Source organism: Lissotriton vulgaris, chromosome 10, assembly GCF_964263255.1.
Source record: "Lissotriton vulgaris chromosome 10, aLisVul1.2, whole genome shotgun sequence".
Lineage (NCBI taxonomy): Eukaryota > Metazoa > Chordata > Amphibia > Caudata > Salamandridae > Lissotriton > Lissotriton vulgaris.
In genome coordinates, this window is record NC_141698.1 from 984,690,896 (window position 1) to 984,712,801 (window position 21,906).

General features: G+C 42.3%; 1 protein-coding gene across 11 annotated transcripts in view; it reads right to left on the reverse strand.

Annotated features, from left to right (window-relative positions):
* PHF14 (PHD finger protein 14) overlaps positions 1–21,906 on the reverse strand; it is a 1,195,141-nt gene that overhangs the window by 509,643 nt on the left and 663,592 nt on the right. For all 11 annotated transcript variants that reach the window (XM_086941991.1, XM_086941985.1, XM_086941984.1 and 8 more), the window contains 2 exons: positions 11,547–11,603; positions 11,300–11,424 (listed from right to left, as the gene is read on the reverse strand). In XM_086941991.1, coding sequence (XP_086798117.1) covers positions 11,300–11,424; positions 11,547–11,603 — 182 coding nt within the window. The remainder of the gene's footprint in view (positions 1–11,299; positions 11,425–11,546; positions 11,604–21,906) is intronic.

Below are 21,906 nucleotides of genomic sequence, written 5' to 3' on the forward strand. Positions count from 1 at the left end.
TAAGAGCTCGGGAGAGAACTGTCCGGGCAACCTCCGGACACTGAGGTAGCACCTGCTCAACCGCACCCCATACAGAATGGGAATAGCTACCCAAGAGACGGGCAGTGTTCACAGACCGCAGTCCAGAACTTGCTGAAGAATAAATCTTCTTTGCCTAACTGCTACAATTTCTTGGATTCCTCGTCTGGTGGAGTAGAAACAAAAGCACTTGGAGACGTCAAGGCCTGAACCACCAAAACTCAGGTGTAGGGTGCTGGGTGAGGTAGGCAGGGTTGCCCGGTGCCAGGAGTTGGCGTCGGCCCACACCCTTGTCCACAGGGGACACTGTGGTGGGCCCAGACCAAGTGCCCAGAAGCACATCAGTAAGTGCATCATTAAACGGCAACAGCGGTTCTGTAGAAGAAGAAGCTGGCCGAAGCACTTCAGTCAGCAGGTTGGTCCTGACAGCACTGTAGGGAGCTCGAGGCCAAGAGCCTTGGCCGCCCTACAGAGCACCGTGGAAAAGGAACCACTCTCCTCCAAAGTAGCTGAAGGGGATGGCGAACCAGGCGCTGGAGTGTAATCCCGACAACCGGCCTCCGCCACCTCATCCCAGTCAGGGACATACTCGCACTGTGCAGCGAGAGGGTCTTCAAACCCTTCCCAGTCCTCCCCTTCCTCCACAAGTGGACGGGGACATGGGTGAAGAAAAGGGTAAAAATCCCCCATTGGCATCTGGATCTGCGTCGAGAGACTTCCCTCCGGCACTGCGTCTGTGTCGGAAAAGAAGTTGATCCCGGCGTCGCCGACGTCGGTGGGGGCCGTACGGGTTCCACCGGCAAGAACGGGGAGCCTCGACCGGAGCCATGGAGGCCCCTGGGCGTCGGCGTCGGGGCTGGAACTGGCGACGTGGAGGAACACGGGGCCTCCAGGCGATCTGACGGGGCCGCAAGGGCCGAAGATACGCATCATTGCAGACATGAACTCTTGCAATTCGTCCGGAGTCGCTGATGGACCCGGGAAAGGTGGGTAAGCCGTTGGAGCCACAGGTGCCGTGCCACCTGCCCCCTCAGCCGTGTCCAGTGACCGGCGAGGGGAGGATGAAGAATGGCAACGATTCTAAGGCTTTTGTGCTTCGCCTTACCTGACTTCGAGTGCGAAGACTTCGAATGATGGTGCTTGCTCTGTGACCGGGCCCTCGAACTCCCACGGGGCCTGGAATGACGTGGGGCCGACTCCCGGGCCTCCAGCCACTTTCAGGACCGCTCCCGCTAAGTTTTTGGGCCATGGCCCAGCAGTGGGAATACAACGCGTGTCGTGGTCACGCCCCATGCAGAAGAGACACTCACGGTGCGGGTCCGTCAGCGACATCATGCGCAGACAGGCCTCGCAAAGCTTGAAACCGGGCATCTCTATGCACCAGGAGTAAGTTTACTTACAAATTATATCAAACAATGACTTTAGTCAACAAGTGACAGGGTACCGCTCTCTCTGGATCTGCGCTTGCTGGCACGGAAAAAGAAAGAACTGACGACAGCGCGCGTGGGCGAGTCTAAGTAGCTCCAGTGACGTCATCTTGGCGAATACGCTGCCAGCGACACACGCGGAGCCAAATGACGACGCCTATTGACGCGCAGGGGTACTGCTCACAAAAGCTTTCCAGATCCAGTATGACGCCTGGGGATATCCTAAGGTAAGGAATCTATCACTAATTTGCCTCTTTCAGATCACCAGATTGAATAGCCGGAATGGAAGGAGTACTTCTATATTTCAGCAATGGAAGAAGAAGGCAACGAAGACTTTTCTGCTTCAAGAAAGAAGAAAATGTTATTACATAGTCTAGGACTGTATGGTCAGATGGAGAAGAAAGTAAGACTAGTACCAGATAGTCATGACCCTAAACATGCATTAGAGGATTTAGACAATTACTATCAATCGGTTGTATGTGCAGCTATTGAAAGATTTTCTATATTCAAAGAAAGCAATAAGATATTGCATACTATCAGAATTTGCAAGAAAGGTTGCAGGTGAGCAAAGATGCCTCTCCAAAAGATGTAAAGCGATACAAAGATGTGGTAGCTATAGTTAAAAAAAAAAGGGAAGGGGGACTTTCAAAGAGGTGTGCTATGGCAGCCACATCTTTTAGTGGAGAAGTGTGGCTCAATGGTTAGAGCGGCAGACCCTGATGCAGAGGTCTGGCCCGGGACCAGGGTTCAATTCCCGCCTCGGGGGGGGTCTTGGGCTCAATTTCCTCTGACCTGATAATTCTCGTCTCTGTGCCTATTCTAATCATGGGTCCCACTCTGCAACTCTGGCCCCAACAGAGCTTGGATGCCTGGCTTCACCTTTGCCCAGGAGTGGACATTTCACAGGGAAAAGCCAGGAAGGGTTCCACAGCGGTATGCGTACAGCGCCAGGAAACCCTGGTTGGGGTATAAGTTCGCTTTACAAGTACAAATTCATTTCATTTTACTAATATGGATAAAGAAACTGTTTGTAAGGTCACAAAACCAAAAAAGTACAAGGTGTTTCGAAATTTGAACGTGATGTGGGGCTAAAACTCTTAGTTGCTTTTGATGTGGTAGCAAAGAACACTTAGCAAAGGATAAGTCATGTCCTGCAATTAAGGCTAAGTGTTCCTATTGTTGGGTAATTGGCCACTTCGCCAAAGATTGCAGGTGAAAGAATAAAAAATGGAGTCAATCTATAAAGTATGTTACTGAGAAATCTGATTTCGACCAATCGGAAAATATTAAATTGAGTGAAACCAAAGGTGTTATGCTGATAATATCTTGTGTTAAATTTAGAAAGTGCATCAGGAAATAAACCCAAATGTAAAATGATATTAGGGGGAGTGAACATTTCAATAGTGTCGGATTTGGGTTCTCTATTCACTATTGTGAACAAAGAGGTGTGGTACGATAAATTTGTGAAAACTTGGGGTAAAGAACTGGTTGAAAAGCATATTCATCCATGACCTGTAAGGATTACAGGTCAAAAGATTCCCATGTTAGGATACAAAGTGTTATAGTTTGAGTTTAAAGAACAAACAGAAATGGTTAAGCAGTATATTGCAGAAGGACCCACAGTTCTTCGATGAAAATATCAAAAGGTGTTAACATTACAATAGATCCCAGTTAAAAGGATCAGGTGTTAATATAAGAGCAACCACGATCAGATGGAACAGAAATATGGTAGAAAGAATTTCAGGACATTTCTTTTTTTAAACCGGAAAACTGAAGGGATTTGTACATAAGATTGTGCTTAAGGAAGGAGCTAGCTCAGTGAGTCACAAAGTGAGGAACATTCCCCTGAGAGTGAAAGATGAGGTAACCAATTAGTTTAATAAATTAGAACAGAAGGAAACAACTAAACAAACTGAATATTAAAGTGGTTTTCTACTATAGATCTATCCTCAGCTTACCATCAAATAGCTCTTCATCATGCCAGTAGGAATCTGACAGCATTTACTACACTCTTTGGATGTTCAGATTTATTCTAATAACGTTTAGACTGGCCTCAGTGACTGCATTCTTCCAGAGGTTAATGTTTAGACTGTTTAAAGCCGATTCTAAATTTGTCCCCTAAAAACTTTTCAGAAAAGACCTTTGAGTTAAGGCAATTACTTAAAGAACACTTGGCTTTTAAATGGAATGTTGACTTGGAAAATGAGTTTTAGAGTATAAAGGATAACATATGCACAGCTTAACCTTAATTAGGTTTGGATCAAGATGCTAGACTGTTTAAAGCGGATTCTAAATTTGTCAAAATTGTTTTTGCAGAAAAGACCTTTGAGTTAAGGCAATTACTGAAGGATGGCGTATGCACAGCTTAACCTTTATAAGGTTTGGATCAAGACACTTGCACTTTTCTCACCACTGATACCAGTGGTAAAGGTTTAGGGGTGGTTCTAACACAAGTGTCAAGAAAAGGATGAAGGTGGGTGAAGGATTCTGAATTGCATGCTTCCCGACCCTTATCGGCAACGGATGAAAAATCCTCGGTGATTGAAAAGGAAATGTTAGCTTGCGTCTGGGTGATGGAAAAGTTCAGACATTATATATATATATATATATATATATATATATATATATATATATATATATAGGCCTCTAAATTCTTAGTGCGTATAGATCACAATCCTTTGATTGAAGTGTTAACAACCTGCAAAGGGCGCTCCACACTTGGCTAGAATGACACTAAAATTACTATATTTTACATATGTGGTGGAGTACATATCAAGTTTCAAAAGAAAAGTGTCTGACTATTTGCACAGGTCTCCTTTGCAGAATCAAATCCAGATACGTAATGAGTGGGAAGAGAATAGTGTAGCTATGGTTAACGTAAAAACATATGTGTTGTAAGGTGGTTTATTAGTAGGCGCAGGTAAATACCTACAAGTGGTAACAACACCACAATCACAAATAAGGTCCAGTCAAGTTCAGGACCTCCATCTGACGCATGCCCTCCCTTGATACTTGCTAAAGCTGCTCAAGTTATTAATACAATTGCTAATAGAGTGTTGAACACCTCATTGTCATTTGGCATGGCTCCGGAGCAATGGACTAATTCACAACTTTCTCAATTTTTGGAGAAGAATAATCTTTTGCACCCAAATCAATTGGGCTTCAGATCTCATTTCAGCACTGAGACGGCCCTGATAGCGGTGGTGGAACACATAAGGGGCACCCTTGACAAAGGGCAGAAGGTAGTCCTGATTATGCTTGCCTTATCTGTGGCCTTTGATACTGTCCCCCATCAGTGAGTCCTGGAAAGACTCAAGGGCTCTGCCCTTAAGTGGCTCACCTCCTTTCTGGAAGAAAGAAGCCAAGAAGTTTGGTTGCCCCCTTTTTCTTTCAAGGCTCTTCAGCTAACGGTTGGAGTGCCTAAGGGCTCGGAACTCAGCCCTACTATGTTCAATATTTATCTCACACCCTTAGCTGTTTCAGGAGAGACTCTAGATAATCTCCATTGCTGATGATACCTAGCTTCTCTTCTCCTGTGAGAAGGGAAAAGAGCTCGCTGGGGAAGTCATTAAACATTGTTGATCTAATGTGTTCCATTGGTAGTCTATCAACCAATTAAAATGTACCTCGGATAAAACTGAGATTATGTGTTTTGGCCCAACAGTTACAGACCTGTGGAGGACCTTCTGAACGGAGGAAGCTTCCCTCCCTAGCCCACAAATGGCACCATAAGGAACTTATGAATGAAGTTCAATAGTGCAATATTTTCAACCACAGATAAATTCACGGACCAGCTCCTGTTTATGCTGTTACCGTCCCTGAAAAAAATCCTTTAGCTTCTGTCACACGACATTAAGAGAACGGTGATGCAAGATTTAATAACCTCCAGGCTGGACTACGGGAATGCACTATATCTGGGTCTCCCAGAGTACCTTCTTGGCAAACTTCAGGTGGTGCAGAACTCGGTAGCCCAGATCCTCCTGAATCATCCCCCAAGAACACACATCCTTGCACATGAACCCAATAAAAAAAAAGGATTCCTCTTAAATCCTTGGTCTTGGTCCACAACGCTCTACATGATTTGGGAGCAGGCTATTTGAGAGAGAGGATTCGTGATTATGTTCCTTCCAGAAATTTACACTTCTCCACTGAGCGTCTGGCTAGAGTAACGAAAATTAGTCAGTCCAGAGCTGGTGGCAGGTCCTTTTCCTAGCTCGGGCTGGTCAGATGGAATAATCTCCCTAATGAGTTTCAAACCACAATGAAACTTTCCTCTTTCAGGAAAAAAACGAAAAACATGGCTCCTTCAGCAAGCCTAACAGGACATTCACAGTTATTGCAGGCTGCCTGATTCAGCGCCAAGACACTCTTGAGTAGCTATGCGCTATAAAAATCTCACTAACATAACAGTGTTGAAAATTTCAACAGAGCAATCATGGAAAGTGTGGAAGCTGCAATAAATGTAGGAAGGAATTGGGAAAAAGAATTAAGTAAATTAATCACACTCTCAGTGACTGGTTATAGCCAGTTTAAAGTTTTGAGAGGACGTGAACTGTTTACCAAGCATAACAAAGCTTGGATGTATTTGGAGCTGGAAAGAAAATGGTCACCAGTAGTGGTTAAGTAGAACTTGGAAGTAGCTCAAAAAACATACAAAGAATACTTTGTTAAGAAGAAGAGAGTAAAGGAGGTTTATTTGCAAAAATATATATATAGGTGCGTGTTAAGTTGGATCACAAAGTCAAGCTGGGCAGTTGTAAGTTTCCCCAACCACTTTAACTCCTAGAAGTGTATGCTTGTTCTGCCAAGTTGTCAGACAGAATCTGGCATTTCAGTAAACTGTCTTAGTGAAACAAAGTATTGCCTTCGGATAAAGAGATGGGAAGGAAGATGGAAGAAGATGGGAAAAATGGTTGGTGGTGAAATTATCTAAATGTTGTTGAAGTAAGGTGTCTGGGATTGGTGGAGAATGAGGATGTTTGGATGAAAGGAGTAGGGAATTGGAAAATAGGTGAGTAATACCATTGATCAGAATACTAGCAACAAAAACGATTGTGAAAAGTTGAATCCCATCAAACCTGTAAGGGATAACAGCCTTATAAGAGACAAGACAAAGGTTCAGAGTGTTAAGTAGACTGCAATACAGAAAGGGGCTTGTAAGACTCCTCAAAGGGAGGATTGACTTCCTTTCCTCTAAGGTAAAAGATTTTGCAGTGAAATAGAAAAGTACGCTCTTTGTTGCATGATATGGATGATGCCATCTACTGCCAGTGCTAATTGTATTTCCCGTATAGTTAAAAGAACTATACCTTCTATAAGAACAATCAGAAGTATTATAAGGGTATGTATTATTAGTATTGTGATATGTAAACTTGATGAGAATTATTAGTATGTATTGTTAACTTTATATTAACACCTTAGCTCCTATGGAACGTCCAGCTCCAGTGCTGAACGTTCCATTGCGCAGGTGCAGCTGAAACGTCCAACGGCCGACAACAGCACTCCCGAGGTAGTGGTGCCGTCGGCCGTTGGACTGGGCGCAGCACCTATGAGGTTAAGAAAAGGTAAACGATAGGCATAGTATTTAAGAATTGGTTAGATGTTAAAGGGGAAGGATGTGTGGTATCCGGGTTAGCCTGATACCATGGGCTACTGTTGGTAGAGTCTGATGAAGAACCGACATTACTGCTTGCTCTCCTTGAGTAAATTCAAAGAACTTATCTCTGGTGCTTGATGCTGAAGGAAGGGATACTAGAGGTACGACTGCCCTTGGTAACCTGGTCACAGTCACGTGTGGAAGCGGGTGAAGTCTGGAAACCCATCCTGATTCAGTTGTTCCACGTTTCCCTCTCCACCTGCATTTTCAGTGATGTTCAGTCACCAGGTGCACCAATTCTTGGCAGTATCACTGTAAGGGGGTGGGACTGGTATAATGGGAAAACTTCTACTGCATCCTTAGGCTCCACCTGTCTTTCACGGCCACTCACATATATATAAAAAGAACAGCACTAAGTGAACACTGGGACCTACAAAGTCAGAACTATAGGGAAAAGTACTTGTTTTACTTAAATTGTTTCCAACAGGCAGACTAACCATTTCTACACCCTCTCATCACATCGTCTGTACTGCTGGCCCTCTGAGGAGCAGTGAAAAGGGAATTACATATAATTCCAGTCAGGAGACTTTTCACTCTCTCGTCTAAGGACCTGATCTCTCACAGTCTACCATTCCATTTAAATGCTGGCTGTGCTCCATAGAGTTTCCCTATTACAGTAGCACATCTCCTTCTTAGCTATATCTATTATACTGAAGACATAGTTCTCCCAACCACGTGGCAAGCATCTGCCCCATAAACAGTAAGCTCCTGGTGGCTCTAGTATGTGATTCTAATAGTGCAGTGCATGGCTCTTTTCAGTCCGCTAGTAGTTTGTGTCAAGAACACAGATTTGACACTAGGACATTTGATGGTCTGGAAATGATTAGCCACACTGGTGTTAGTCAAGGGAGCTTAGCACTTTTACTATCTCGAAAACTGTTGGTTTATTATCTAGTAAGTTATGGTCAAAGGTAACTTATAGCCTTGCCAAGAGAGCTTGTGTGTATTGCAAAGCTCCCATAGATTTGGCTGTATCTGTATCTTTCTTCATTTTCTCAAGTGTTGTGTCCACCTGTGGTCCAAACAATTGATGTTGGTTGAATGGCTAATTTAAGATGGTAGTTTGCACTTCTGCTTAAATCCTGAAATGCGTAGTCACGCATGACGTCTAAGTAGGACACTAGTGTTTACAGCTCTAGATGCCGTGTCTGCTACATCAAGTGCCCACTTGATTGAGGCATTTGAAATTAATATGCCTTTGTGTATAAGGTTGTTTGCCTGCACCTTACATTGGTCAAGTAGATATTGTAGTAATGTCTCTAACTGATCATAGTGAGCCCTGTCATATCTTGCAAGGAGGGCTTGTGTGTTAGTAATACGCCATGCATTGGTAGCTTGTGCAGCTATCCTTTTGCCTGAAGCATCTACTACCTTAGATTCTTTATCAGGGGGTGGTGCTTCACCTGATGTCTGTGAGTTTGCTCTTTTTCTAGCATTTTACACGACTAGGGAATCTAAGGGTAGCTGTCCTTTAATGTAGGCAGGATCCCCAGGAGCAGGCCTGTACTTTTATTCAATTTTAGGGTTTAGAATCCTAGCCGGTACAGGATCTGTAAATACCCCTGGAGCAGGTTTGATGACCCCTTTAATCATAGGAAGAATTTGAGCAGACCTTTGTGATTGTTCAAACGTATCTAATAAATAGTCTTCCCCTGCCTCATCTGAATGCATGGTGACCCCATGATATATGGCAGCCCTATTCAGTAAGTGCCCAAAACCAATGTTGACTTCTGGGGGAGAAGGTTTTGATGGATTTGAATGTGGGTCAGGAATATCTGGCACATCTTGTGGGTTTGGGTACTCCCAATCGGGATCATCAACAGGGTAGGGAAAAGGCTCATCTGGGTCTACCCCCCCCCCCCCCCACCCCCCATGCTATTCTCATCATCACTTGGAGGTGTATGTGGTGAAGAATGAGGAGGAGAGTTTTCAGGAGAATATTGGGGCATCTTTGAATGGCGTCCTTTCCATGAGGTGTAGGCCTCACGGTGTGGATAGGCCCAACGTCCCGCGTCGACGACCGTAATCAAGCTGATGGATTCGAATCGACGTTTATCGATATCGAAAGTAGTTTGGTGAAGTTTGAATAAGTTTTTGCGCGTCAAAGTACTTGAAAAGTAGATTTCGAACCGAAGCGGAAAAGTTTCATCCGAACCCAGTGGCGGAAAAAAACAATCTAAGGATGGAGCCGATGCCCATGCGCACTATTGTCCAAGTGAGGAGTCATCTATCTTGTGACTACAAAAGACTTCTTCCAAGACAGCAACAACATGCAATCATTTGAGCCCAACACCAGGTGGCGAACTAATGCTAAGTGTACAATCTGCAGCTCATATGCCTCGAACATATACTTTCGATGCTGCGCACAGCTGCAGGGAAAGCCATCACCAGGAGTGATTAATTAAGCAACTTCCAAGCAGAGGGCCATAAAACACAGAGCTAGTTTAAAAAGACATACAGCAGCAGACTCCCCTGCCAAAGCTTGCTTTATGAAAGAAAAAAAATAAGAGAGAGAGAGAATGGATGCACGCTAAAATGCACAGAAACAGATAGTTTTTTCTCCATAGAAATCATTTACAAACACACTGTGAAGTCAAAGTGCTACCAGAGGCTTCTTTTGCTGGCCTCAAGCTTGTGATCTCAATGCACTTAATTACCCATGACGGAGAAAAGTCACATGGCAGCTGCGCGTGTGCACACAATCGTGAACGCAAGCTTGAGGCCAGCAAAAGCCTCTGGTAGCACTTTGAAAACTACCCTTACTAAAGTTGAGCAAGCAGTGCATGTGCTGCTGTAGGCTCGATCTAACAACATTAACCTTGTGTCACTATCCTAGTGCCGGTGACTGGGATGGTGAGTGACTCTTGGGGCAGTAACTCCAAAGGAGAAATGGTACTCTGTAGCAAGTCCGGTAAAAAATGATGCTGTATCTAGATCCGGACTGCTTTTTTGAATGACAAAACCAAACACCCCTTTAGTACTGGTGCATCCTTTCTCTCCATGTAGGCCAGGCAGTCCCTGAGATACATCAAATAGACAGTAGCAACCACAGCACAGCAGTGCACTGGATTACAATTCCTCAGGCAGGGATGCAGAGGTTATGTGGGACAACTGACGCAAAAGTCAGCACTACAACCTTCATGTACTAAAGCAGCGACATGGTGGAGTAAGATACATAAGCTGTAAAAGAAGAAGAGGATTTAAACAAAAACAAACTGCACAAAACATGTAGAATGATACCGAGCCTGAAATTAGGGATTCATTAAACTCGAGGGAGGATATTTCTAATACACACTGTACTGAATAAGAAAGGGAAAAGTTCAGGGTGTACGAAAGGAGTGGGTGTGATCATACATGGTACCAGTACATGGACGCAATAGTGAATTAACATATCTGAAAGATGTTTTCAGCCCGGCCAATAGGTATAACAATTTGATAACTGGAAAGAACTATTGCAAATAGAATTCTACCCAATATAGAGGATTTTGGCAAATATTATTGGCATTCACGAAGTGGAACTTTGAACATACTGAAACTATTTTGGAAATATGAATCACTTATCTAAAATCATCTCACATTGACCTGGCTTACAAATAAGCACATTGAGGAGCAGATTTGAATTAAACAGCAAAAAATGCACATTAGTTAAAGTGAGCATCTTCTGCTTGGAAACCTTTATCTCTCCAGCACACACACTGAACTCCATCTTTCATTGCTTACCTAGAATGCATTTCAAAACCATTTTTTTTACAACTCCAGAATCATATTACCCATAAAACCAACACAAATACCTCTAGTGTGTGTTCTCAAACACTTTAAATACACACCATTGTCTAATTATACGGCTTGGAAAAGCCATTAATTTCATTATTCAACTGACTAAAGTGAATTTTTTAAGGATCCACTCACAAATCAATTTGTTTGATCTTTCTTAGCTGGATCCGCTACGGCACTGACAAGCCACATTCCACAACCACAAAAGAAAATTTGATTGCTTGCATTAGGAGTAAATCAAAGTACATAACTTGTCAATATCAAAGTATTAAATAAGGCAAATTTTGATGACCAAAGAGATATTTATACTCAAGCCATATTTTGAGAAATTATCTTGTTCTGTGAACGGCCCCAATCCAGGCACGATAAAGTGACAGAAGTAGAATGTGAATCACCTGCAGGGAAGGTAAAGAGTCTCACTTACCGGACTAGGTTCTCGTTGTCTCCAATGCCCTTACACGTAGCACATTCTGTTCTCAGATCATCAGACCTTATTTTCTTCTGTAGCACTAATGAATGCCTTTGCCGTCTTTCTCTGTGAGCGCGCTCCTGTAATCACAAAAAAAGTTGGAAAACAACATCTTTGGTCAATGACTATTAGTGTTAACACTTGGCATGTAAGCATGCATTTTGTACATCTGAGTGAAACACTAATAGTCTGTTATACCAACCTCAGGCTTCTCTTCTTCAGTTACAAAGCTCCGCTTTCGCTTTTGGCCTCTAGTTCTCTAGAAAAAACATACATTTCAGAAGTTAATGTTGTGACAAAAGAAATATATAATGCCCACTATGAACTTGTTGATGTAGACCAACAAAAACATGCTTTTAGAACGAATTTACCATAATTGGGAAAAGACAAGGGGTGGACATTTTTACATTTATTTTTTTAAGTCAGGCCTCCAACAAACAAAATATACCAGATAAGAGCTAGATTAATGGGCAAATCCATGTTTTTTAGAGTTGTAATGATGTCAAAAGATGGGGAAACTCAGGCAGATATCAACATGTCCTCTGATGACCACAAAATTAATTCTTTGCAAACTACCTCAAAACCAACCTGAATGATTATCCTATTTGGAAATGTTTTACTGTCTTCATCTTGCTTCTTCTATGCAAAGAGTTACAGTTTTACCATTAATAATTTGTGAGACTACCGAAAGTCATCTCTCAGCTTACCAAAAGCCACCCACGTAAGTGCATCAGGACCCAACAATGCAGAAGTTGGGAAACTGCGGCTTTACCACGTGTACTATTTAAAACTAATAAACTTTCAAAAGTAACCACAACCGGAGGGTGCGCGACACGGCGAACCAAGATGGCCGCACCCTGAGGAGCTCCGCGCTGATGAGCAGCGCTCGTTTTTGAATGGTCCGTTTCGCGGCAGCGTTTTGGCTTCTAAACGGCGGATTCCGATGTCGGAAGTACCCTCCAATATACGGGTATGATTTCCGCTTCCACCAAGATGCCATTCTGTTAATTTGGGACTGAAATGTTCCTCACTCGGTTACAGCCGCCATTTTGTTTTTTTTCTGCCTTTCTCCTCGCAGCGTTTTTTAAAATGTTTTGCTGCTCCATCACAACTTGCCTGCATTCTTGAGTGATATTTTTATGGACTTACTGCCCCAACTTACAGAATCTGTTGCCCTATTTGAGAAACTCATTGCAACCTTCTTTTTTTTGCATTTCTTCAATCTTCAAACTGCTTCATGGCCCCTTACCCTGCTGATATATACCCCAGGTGCCGCTGCACGCTTTCAGGTCTACAATAGGGGTATTTTTCATTATTTCCTGCTGGGTTCCACTCTTTGTTTTGCTCTTCTTGACTCCTTAACTCCACGGTTGCTGCCTCAGTGATTTGTTTGCTCTCTGCTCACCTGTTAATGGTTTCTTCTCGATCCTCTGTTGCAATTATCTTCTGGTCTGTCTGGTGTTTCACGCCTTTGTACCGCAATGGAGCCTCCGCATACTTCTAAGGTCCATGGCAATGCCTCTGCTTTACGCAAAGATGCTGCAGCTACTGATAAACGCCTTAAAAAAGACCCCCCATCTCCTTCTAAGTCCCCACTCCCTGTCACATTAGAGGACATTATGGAGGAATTTCGTCTCATACGCCCCTTTATGACGGATACTTCTACAACTCTCCAGAGACTTGATGATAAATGGTCCAGTCTGGATTTGACGCTAACTGATGTGGAGCAAAAGGTCAGTGATGCTCAGGACGTCTTATCCAGGGTTGCCAGTCTTACAAAGGAAGTTGACCTGCTCAAAAGGACCTCCGAGGATTTGGAAAATCGCAATCGGCGCAACAATTTGCGAATTTATGCTATTCCGGAAGGTTCGGACGGGCCAGACATTATCCAGTTCTGGAAGACTCAGGTCCTTCCCATTACTGGCCATCCTAAGCACCTAGATGTCAATATTCAAAGGGCGCATCGCCTTGGACCGAAGAATTCCTGTTCTACTGCAAAACCCAGGGGTATCATTGCTTATTTCCTTCTTTACTCCGACCTCATGGCTATCCTTCATTCTGCTAAACAGCATAAGCAGCTGCTTTGGTCTGGAAATAAAGTTTTTATCACACAGGATGTCTCTAAACCATCGGCGGCTCAACGTAAGGAGTTTTTGTATTTGTGACCTTCTCTTCAATCGATGAATGCTCGATATGGCCTCATCCATCCCTGTTTTTTCAAAGTGACTTATAAAGAAAGAACTTTCAGCTTCGACGATCCGGCTGACCTTCGTAAATTTATTCACACTCAAAGAGGAATCCATGGAACTCAGCAAACCCTAAATTTAATGTTTTCATGTTTGTTTGTTAATGTTGTTCAGCATTTGTTTCCCTTTTATACCGTTGCCTTTATCCCTTGTTTTTTCTCGTTTTACAGGTTCCTCCTTTGTAGTCCTTGTTAAACAACTCCTTTTTGTGCTGCTCCGATTTTTGTATTGTGCCTTTCGTTTTGCTGCCCCTCCTTCCCACCTGTTTGGTAAGTTCCCTTCTTTTGTCTTAATGGTTACTTGTGGTTTTTATGACCTTTCTGTTTTTCTTCTTTTAATATCGTTTTTTATGTAACCATATATTTCTTCTTCTCTTCTGCTCTTGCAGTTGTCTTGTTCTTGCTGCTCCCCCTCCCACTTCATTGTCCTTCATTTAATTGTTTTTATGGCTAAAGTCCTCTGGCTTTTTGTCATCTTCTCTCTCTTATTCTATCTCTCGGGAGTTAATTTCTCCCATTCCTCTCCTTCTTCCCCTTTCCCCTGTCCTCTCTTCTTTCTTTTTCCCTCCTCTCCATTGATTCTCTCATCCTCTATGTTCCTTTTTCTATTTCCCACCGCTTCTCTTTCCCTGGCAATACTTTTTTTCATTCTCCCTTCTTCCTTTTCAGCTTTTTTCTTGCTATTCTATATTGTGGTAATGCATTGTCTCTCCGCTTTTTATTTGTTTTCATATTTCTGGTGGCTCCTTTACGTTATCATTCATTTCATCAAGTTACAATGTATTTCTTTCCTTTCCACTACCTACTTCAACTTTTTTGATCTCACTTCCTTCTTTCTTAACTGGTATATGCGTTTTCTCTTCTCTTCTTCTCCTATTATGAAAGGTTTTCGAATTATTTCTTGGAATGTTAAGGGTCTCCGAAACCCTATTAAAAAAAACGTATTCTTTCTTCTAATGTGAGTGATGATCTGATTGTTGGGGGGGACTGTAACCAATTAATGGATCCTTTTTTGGATCGTAAATCTTAAGTAAGATAGGTCCCTAATAAAATGCAAAAGTCATTCCACAAGTCCATTTCCTCTAGAGGCCTAATTGATTCATGGAGAATATCCCATCCCGATTCTTTAGAATTTTCTTTTTTTTTCTTCAGTGCATGCTTCACATTCCCGAATTGACTCCATTTTTCTTTCACACCATGCTTTCCAATTTATAACTAATTCTGAAATAGGCTCTAGCCTCATCCCTGACCACGCACCTGTCATTTTAGATATGGACTATCCTTACCCCATCCCTGCTTCTTGCCGTTGCGTTTCAATAATTGACTATTACTTGACCCTTATTTCACTGACCATTTTACACAATTCATGGATGAATTTTTTCATAACAATTTAAATACATCTTCCGATTTTCATTTTATATGGGATGCATTCAAGGCTGCTGCCCGTGGTTGTGTTATATAATTTGTATCCCGTAAGAAGAAAAAGGCCCTCACTCAGGCATCTTCTTTCCTCTAACAAATTAAAGACCTTGAACAACTCTATTTCACTACTACTTCTCCTGATTCACTATCCTCCCTTATTAAGGCTAAGATGCAATTTAATAGGCATTCTTGGGATTCTGCTTCTAACCAGCTTCTCAAATTTAACGCCAAAATGTATGGTGGACGTAATAAGGCTGGTAAATCACTAGCGAATTACCTTAAAATCAAGAAGCAGAGGTCTAAGATTGTTGTTATTAAGGATTCTCAGGGATCTCCCCAATTCTTGGATGCTAAGATTCTTGATTGTTTCGTTCAATATTGCTCTTCCCTTCACACACCAGAATCCAATCCTTCTCCCGAACAAATAGATTCCTTCTTTCGCTCTATCCCTAAATCCTCTGATACCGTGGTTGATCTTTCTTCCCTTGATGTCCCTATTTCAGAAAAAGACATTCTCACTGCGCTTTCTCTTCTTCCCAAGGATAAAACCCCTGGTACAGACGGATTTACAGTGCGATTTTTCCTCCATTTTAAGACAGTTTTAGTTCCACATTTGCTCCATTTAATTAATCACTTCCTTACTAAAGGTGAATCCAGAGGTTCTTTCACACAGGCAATGCTCTGTCTTCTTCCCAAAAAAAGACAAGGATCCCTCCCTGTGCAAGAATTATAGACCTATTTCCCTTATAAATACTGACTGCAAAATGTATGCAAAAATTCTGGCTATTCGTCTCAATTCAGTTATTCCTGACCTAGTTAATATATATCAATCTGGGTTTGTTAAAGGTAGGTCTATAACTGATAATTCCAGAACCCTTCTAAATATCTAGCTGCCAAAATGGATTCCCCTGTTGCCGTGATTACTTTGGATGCTAAGAAAGCCTTTGATCGAGTCAATTGGGACTTGTTTGGAGCGCTTCGTTGGTATGGCTTCAGCTCCACCGTTCACAGATACATTCAATTACTTTATTCCGACCCCAAAACTTCCATCTGGGTTAATGGCACTCAATCAGATTATTTCTCTCTTCATAGAGGAACCAGACAGGGTTGCCCTCTCTACCTTCTTTTTTTCATTTTGGCTTTAGAACCCTTCTTAAAAAAAATTTGACGGTCCCCCTCTTATTCCGGTTTTATCTTCAAAGATGTTGATATCAAATTTACTGCCTACGCTGACGATATTTTACTTTACATCTCAAATCCCATTGATGCACTTCCTGCGTTCTTTTCGCTGGCTATAAACTAAATATTGATAAATCAGAGGTCCTTCCTCTCAATGAGTTATGCCTTCCTCATATGTTCGAGGGTTCAGGATTTGAATGGAATCCTAAATTTATCAAGTGTTTGGGTATTTTGTATGCTAAAACTATTAGAGAGAGCATCAAAATCAATCATTATGATATTCTTAAAAAACTTTCTTATCGCATAGAACGCTGGACCCCCCTTTTTCTTTCATGGTGGGGTCGCTTATCAACTATTAAAATGATGTTGCTTCCTATTGTTAATTTTTATCTTTCCATGCTTCCTGTCTCTCTTCCCCACTATTTTTTTTAAATCCATTAATCGCCTTCTTGTGAAATTTTTAGGAATAATCTTAAAGCTAGGGTCTCGCTTCTACGTCTTCAACAACCTAGGAACCTAGGCATTGTCAATTTTCCTAATATTTCACGTTTCCACTCCGCCTTTACCCTTAAACAATTCTGGCCCTTTCTTACAGATTCGTCCTCCTCTCCTTTAACGGCTTGGAGCTCTTTAGAATTACTCCCTTCTCTTTCCTTACAGCAACCCTTTTATCTCAGCCTCCGACAAAATTTATATCCCCCATTTTCAAGCATTCTAAAGCCCTAACACTTCTACTTTTTTGTTCTTTTTCCTCTCCTTTTGATATTCATTTGTGTACTCCGCTTTGGTACAACAAATCTCTCAAGATCAACAACAGAGCGCTTTTCTGGAAGGAATGGATTGACAAAGGTATTATTACTTATGAACATTAACTCACCAATGATTCCTTAAGAACCTTCCAGGACTTATGTGATTCCTTTTGGTATAACTAGCAAACATTCAAATTGCTTACTCCTACCCTGTCCTCCATTATTTCACAGGACACTCCATCTTCCTCTGATACATCCCTCCTCTTTTCTCTGCCAGATTTTGCTATTCCCTTTAGAGCCTCAGCTATTTATAGATTATTATCAAATTCTCCTATCGATAGGCTCAAGTCCAAATTGGAACTTGTGTGGGAACTGGATCTAGGCCAGCCTTTTCCCCACAAATCTGGGACTCCATTTGGTCTAAAATACATACAGTCTTTTGCTCAGCTAGCACCACACAGACTTTTTTTATTTTTATAATAGGCTTTATTTTACCCCCTCTGACTTGTGTAAATTTAAACTATTAGATTCTAAAAAGTGTTGGTCTTGCCCCTGCGACAATAGTGATCTGTTACATATGTTTTTCTATTGTCCTAGGGTTATTTGGTCTACAGTTAATAATATTTTATCTACTGATGTTCCAGTTGAAACTGTTCATATTTTTCTGGGCGGGTTGGCTCCCATATGGAATGTTCAATGTCATGTTCGTAAATTTATTGATCTTTTTATTGCAATTTCATTTCAAATAATTACTACAAATTGGAAGGATACTACAAAAATTGCGTATAATGCTTGGTGGAATTTGTTATGTCACCACCATAGACTTGACCTTGCCTTTGCCACATCTGTACCTTTATTAATCAAAAGAGTTCCATTATGGTCTCCCTTAACAGATTATCTATCTAGACATGCTCCCTGAATACTTATTTGTCTCTTACCTTTTAGTGATTATTTGTTACGTTTTGATAATGAGACATTGTATTATTTGTTGCCTTCTTCCCCCCCCCCCCTTTTCCCCTCTTTACTCTCTTTTTTCCCCAATATGAAAAACTCATAAAAGCATTGTTCATTGGTATAAGGTTCTCCCCTTTATTGGGCTATATTTTCCATTTGCACTCTTATTATTGGATGCATTTTATTTCTTTGATATTGTTTGCAGATGTAATGATGTTTTACGTTGATTATTTTCATTTAATAAAGCTTTTTAAAGTAAAAAAACAAAGTAACCACAACCGAAAAGGATTCGATTGCCAGCATCCGTGGGCATCCTGGAAATTGTACTGATGAATAAGTAAATTATATTCAGGAAACCTCTTTCAGGTAGATTCTTCACTTTGTGAATCTCTCCAGGCATAAGGCTGGATCCGGAAACTCTTTATTAACTTCTGAGCACCAAGAGGTTGTACCATCGCAAAATGATGATACAGAGATGCATAAAAGCGTCAAGTATATGTAGTATCATCAGTTTAATCAACAGACATTCCACTATACGAACACGGAGCATAACCAATAGAATTTACCTTTCACAGGCAGAGTGTGAAAGCTAGCTTGGAAACTTTTCAATACTCAAAAGTCCACTTCATACATAGGAGAGGTAGGTGGAAGGTGAGGAATCTGCAGTTAGTTAATGTTTCCATGAGGAAAAGCAAACCCCTCCCAGGGGCGAGTCCTCCTCTCCCCCCCCCCCTTACTAACTTAACTGCATCCCATTAACCTTTAAATTACACCACAAACAACGTGATTTGGTGCCTTAAAAGGTCGTAGTTTATTCAAACATAACATGGTTGTATATTTTGCAATTTCATTGGTCATTTATAAACATGTTATTGTATACTTCCATTGTCTTTGTACATTCCTTGTTGTTATTTGCTCCCAGGCAGTATCATTTTGCGAGGTGTCCCTTTGGTCGAGCTTCTGTGTCTGCCATTTCCAGGCTTCAACTTGCTACCGAATTTGGTGGGTGTCGGCCAGGACCTGCCTGGGCTGCAAGCGACGTTCCTCTTGCCCTGGACCCTTTGATTGGCCCTTCGCATGCTCCTGAGGGCCCCTTCCGTGTGGCATCCCAAGGACCCTGTGTGAGCATCTCATCTACTCTGCCTGTGGCTGTGTCCTGTCATTTAGCTGTCTCAGTACCCCTGCCGTGAGGTATCCCAAGGAATCTGTGGGAGCGTCACAAATCTACTCTGCTGTGGATGTGTGCCATCATTCGCTCCTTCAGTGCCCCTGCCGTGAGGCATCTCAAGGCCCCCAGCTGCTTGCTAACCCGCCCTCTGATTTGGGGGGGAGGGGCCGTTGGCTATCTTGGGGCGACCAATCATGGTCACCCCTTCTTTCGCATGGTCACCCCTTCTTTCGCAGGCTTCCACGATGGGAGGGGGAGAGGGGAGGGCTTACCACCTCTGGGCGGTGTTTGCCCAGGGCCCCCGCTGGGTCCTTGCTGCGCCTTCCTTGGCCCGGGTTTCTTACCAAAGTTCTGTAAATTATTCTTCAGATGGATACTTTTAACCGCACATACCTAATCCTGTGAAGAGAAAACAAAACAATGTCCCCTCTAGTAATTGGATTTTACATCAGGAAGCTCTGCAGGACTGAGCGGGCAGAATGATCCTCTATGTGGACTTAAGAATTGATGCAGAGTTAAAAGTTGAGACATATGCACATGCATCTGCCTTCAAGATGTCAACACCTGAAATGTTCAGAGCTAAAGCTTTAGTCCCAGAATTTGCTCTGGTGGAAAGAGCCTAGAAGCACTCTGGAGGATCCCTTCTGCCTGGACATCAAACAGTTTGTTGAACAGGACAATCCATCAGGCCAAAGGCTGCTTCTGAGTGCCTTTTATTTCTTTGCCCAGCGAATTTGGCAAACAGCTGATCATCCTCTAGGTACTGTCTTCATCCCATTCTATGTAGAAATAAAGGGGATCCATTTTCTGTAGCCCCTTCTCCAATTTAGATGGATGTGAAAGAGTAAAGAATGTAGAAAGCATGATGGACTGCACCACATGGAAAGTTAACACTACTTTTGAGAGAAAGGAAACACGATTCCTAAGCAGCAGTGTGAACGAAAAAAATTACCATAAGGAGGCTGAACTAACTAAGTCTGCAGCTCAATTACGTGTTGTACAGAAGAGATGACAATGACAAACACAGTGATCAAGGTGAAAAGATTGAGTGGCTCAAAATGAGCGCAAAAACATTAGAACAAAACTGATGTTCTACAGCTGCATAATGAAGGCGGCAGTCAAACATATGTGGAAGCCCTTTCAAAAACAATGGGTGATTTGAATAATGAGGACTGGAAGGGATGAAAGTAATCATTAAAGGAAAGAAAGTATGAGTGGAAGGGATGATAGTAATCCTTAAAGGTACCCACAGAAAAGTGTTACAGGGCCAAAGATAACACAGACAAAAGTCTATCAGACATTTTAGTCTGTAGAACTAAAACCTGCTTCTCCTCACAGCAGGTGACAAACTTGGATCATCAGTCTGGAAAAATTGATATATTGGAGGGGCAGCGAGCAGCCCAACTTACCACCTCAGATGATACATCTTAGCTCATTAGCTGGTTCCACTCAATCTCTGCACATGAAGTTGTAGGTTGCGGAGGATGAGATGCTGCACCTAATCCTGCTTTTGGGACAGTAGATCCTCTCAAACAGGAAACCAAAGTAGAGGGCAGATGATTGATGGTCAGCAGTTCAGAGTAGCAGATTCTCATGGCCCAATCCAGGGCCACCAGTATCAGCTGTGCTCAGTCCCATCTGAGTTTTTTCCGAACCAGTGAGATCAACAGCAGAGGTGGAAATGCATACAGAGGCGTCTCACTGAAGGCGAAATGTGCCTCCTAGAGACCAGTTAGGAAGAAACTCCAGCATGCAAAAAGGAGGATGGTGAGTACTTTTAGTGGTAGTAAACAGTTCTATCATGGGTAACGCCCTACTGGGTGCAGATATTTTGTGCCACCTAAAGCTACAGATGTCACTCATTGTATGCAAGAAGAGGCTTGATGAGTTTGTGTGCCATGATGTTGACGGATCGCATTGGGTGGTTGACATCCATGAAAATGATGCGAGGCGCCAGCTATCGCTGAAGCCTCAGAGCCTCCCGGCTGACTCTACTCCATCTTGCTTGTTAAAGTATCACATGGTTTTGTTCTCCATTAGCACCTGGACTGAGGCAGCCTTTATCAGACAGTCAGTGAGGAAAAAAAATACATCAACTCCTGGCTAAGATATGCCCATTCCACTGATATGACCTTTGTAAAGACCCGAGAATGCTGAAGCAAGTCCTTAGTACAGTACAGTAATACAGAAGTGATGTAAATCAAATATAAAGAGGAAGTACTTGCTGTCTACTGCAGAATCAGTGAAGGATAGTATGCATTCAGAAGGTTCAAGGAGATCATCCAGTTCTCAAGCCTTACCACAATAATGGTCAGACACAGGCAAACCCTTAATTAACCTGGGCTCAATCCTCTGGTATCTTGACACAGAGCAGTCAGGGAATATGTAAAGTATTTATGCAGCACTTCAAACAGTAATAAAGTGACAACACAACAACTTAATAATAGAGTTCATTTTAATAAATAAATAATGACTAAAACTACATTAATCCAAACAGTATAACCAGAGATATGCACTTTTAAAGATTTCTGTAAATATTACGGCAAATGTGGACATCGGGTCGCACCAGACCGAGACAAAGTCAGAAGTTCAGGTCAAAAACAAAAGTACCTAAAGCCCTGGTTGCTGAGCGCTGCAAGGTCCTGTGTCAAGGATGAGTCGCAAAGCTGAGGCGTTGCATCGGTTCCGAGGAGAGGTGTCGGTTCTGAGGAGCTGTGATGAGAGGCCTTGCATGCCGTTGACAACGGCTTGAGATCCGAGGTCCGTACCGTTGTTAAAAAATCATCAACCACCCAATTCTGGTTACAAGTCCATCAATGGGCTGACAAAGTATGATTAAAAAATG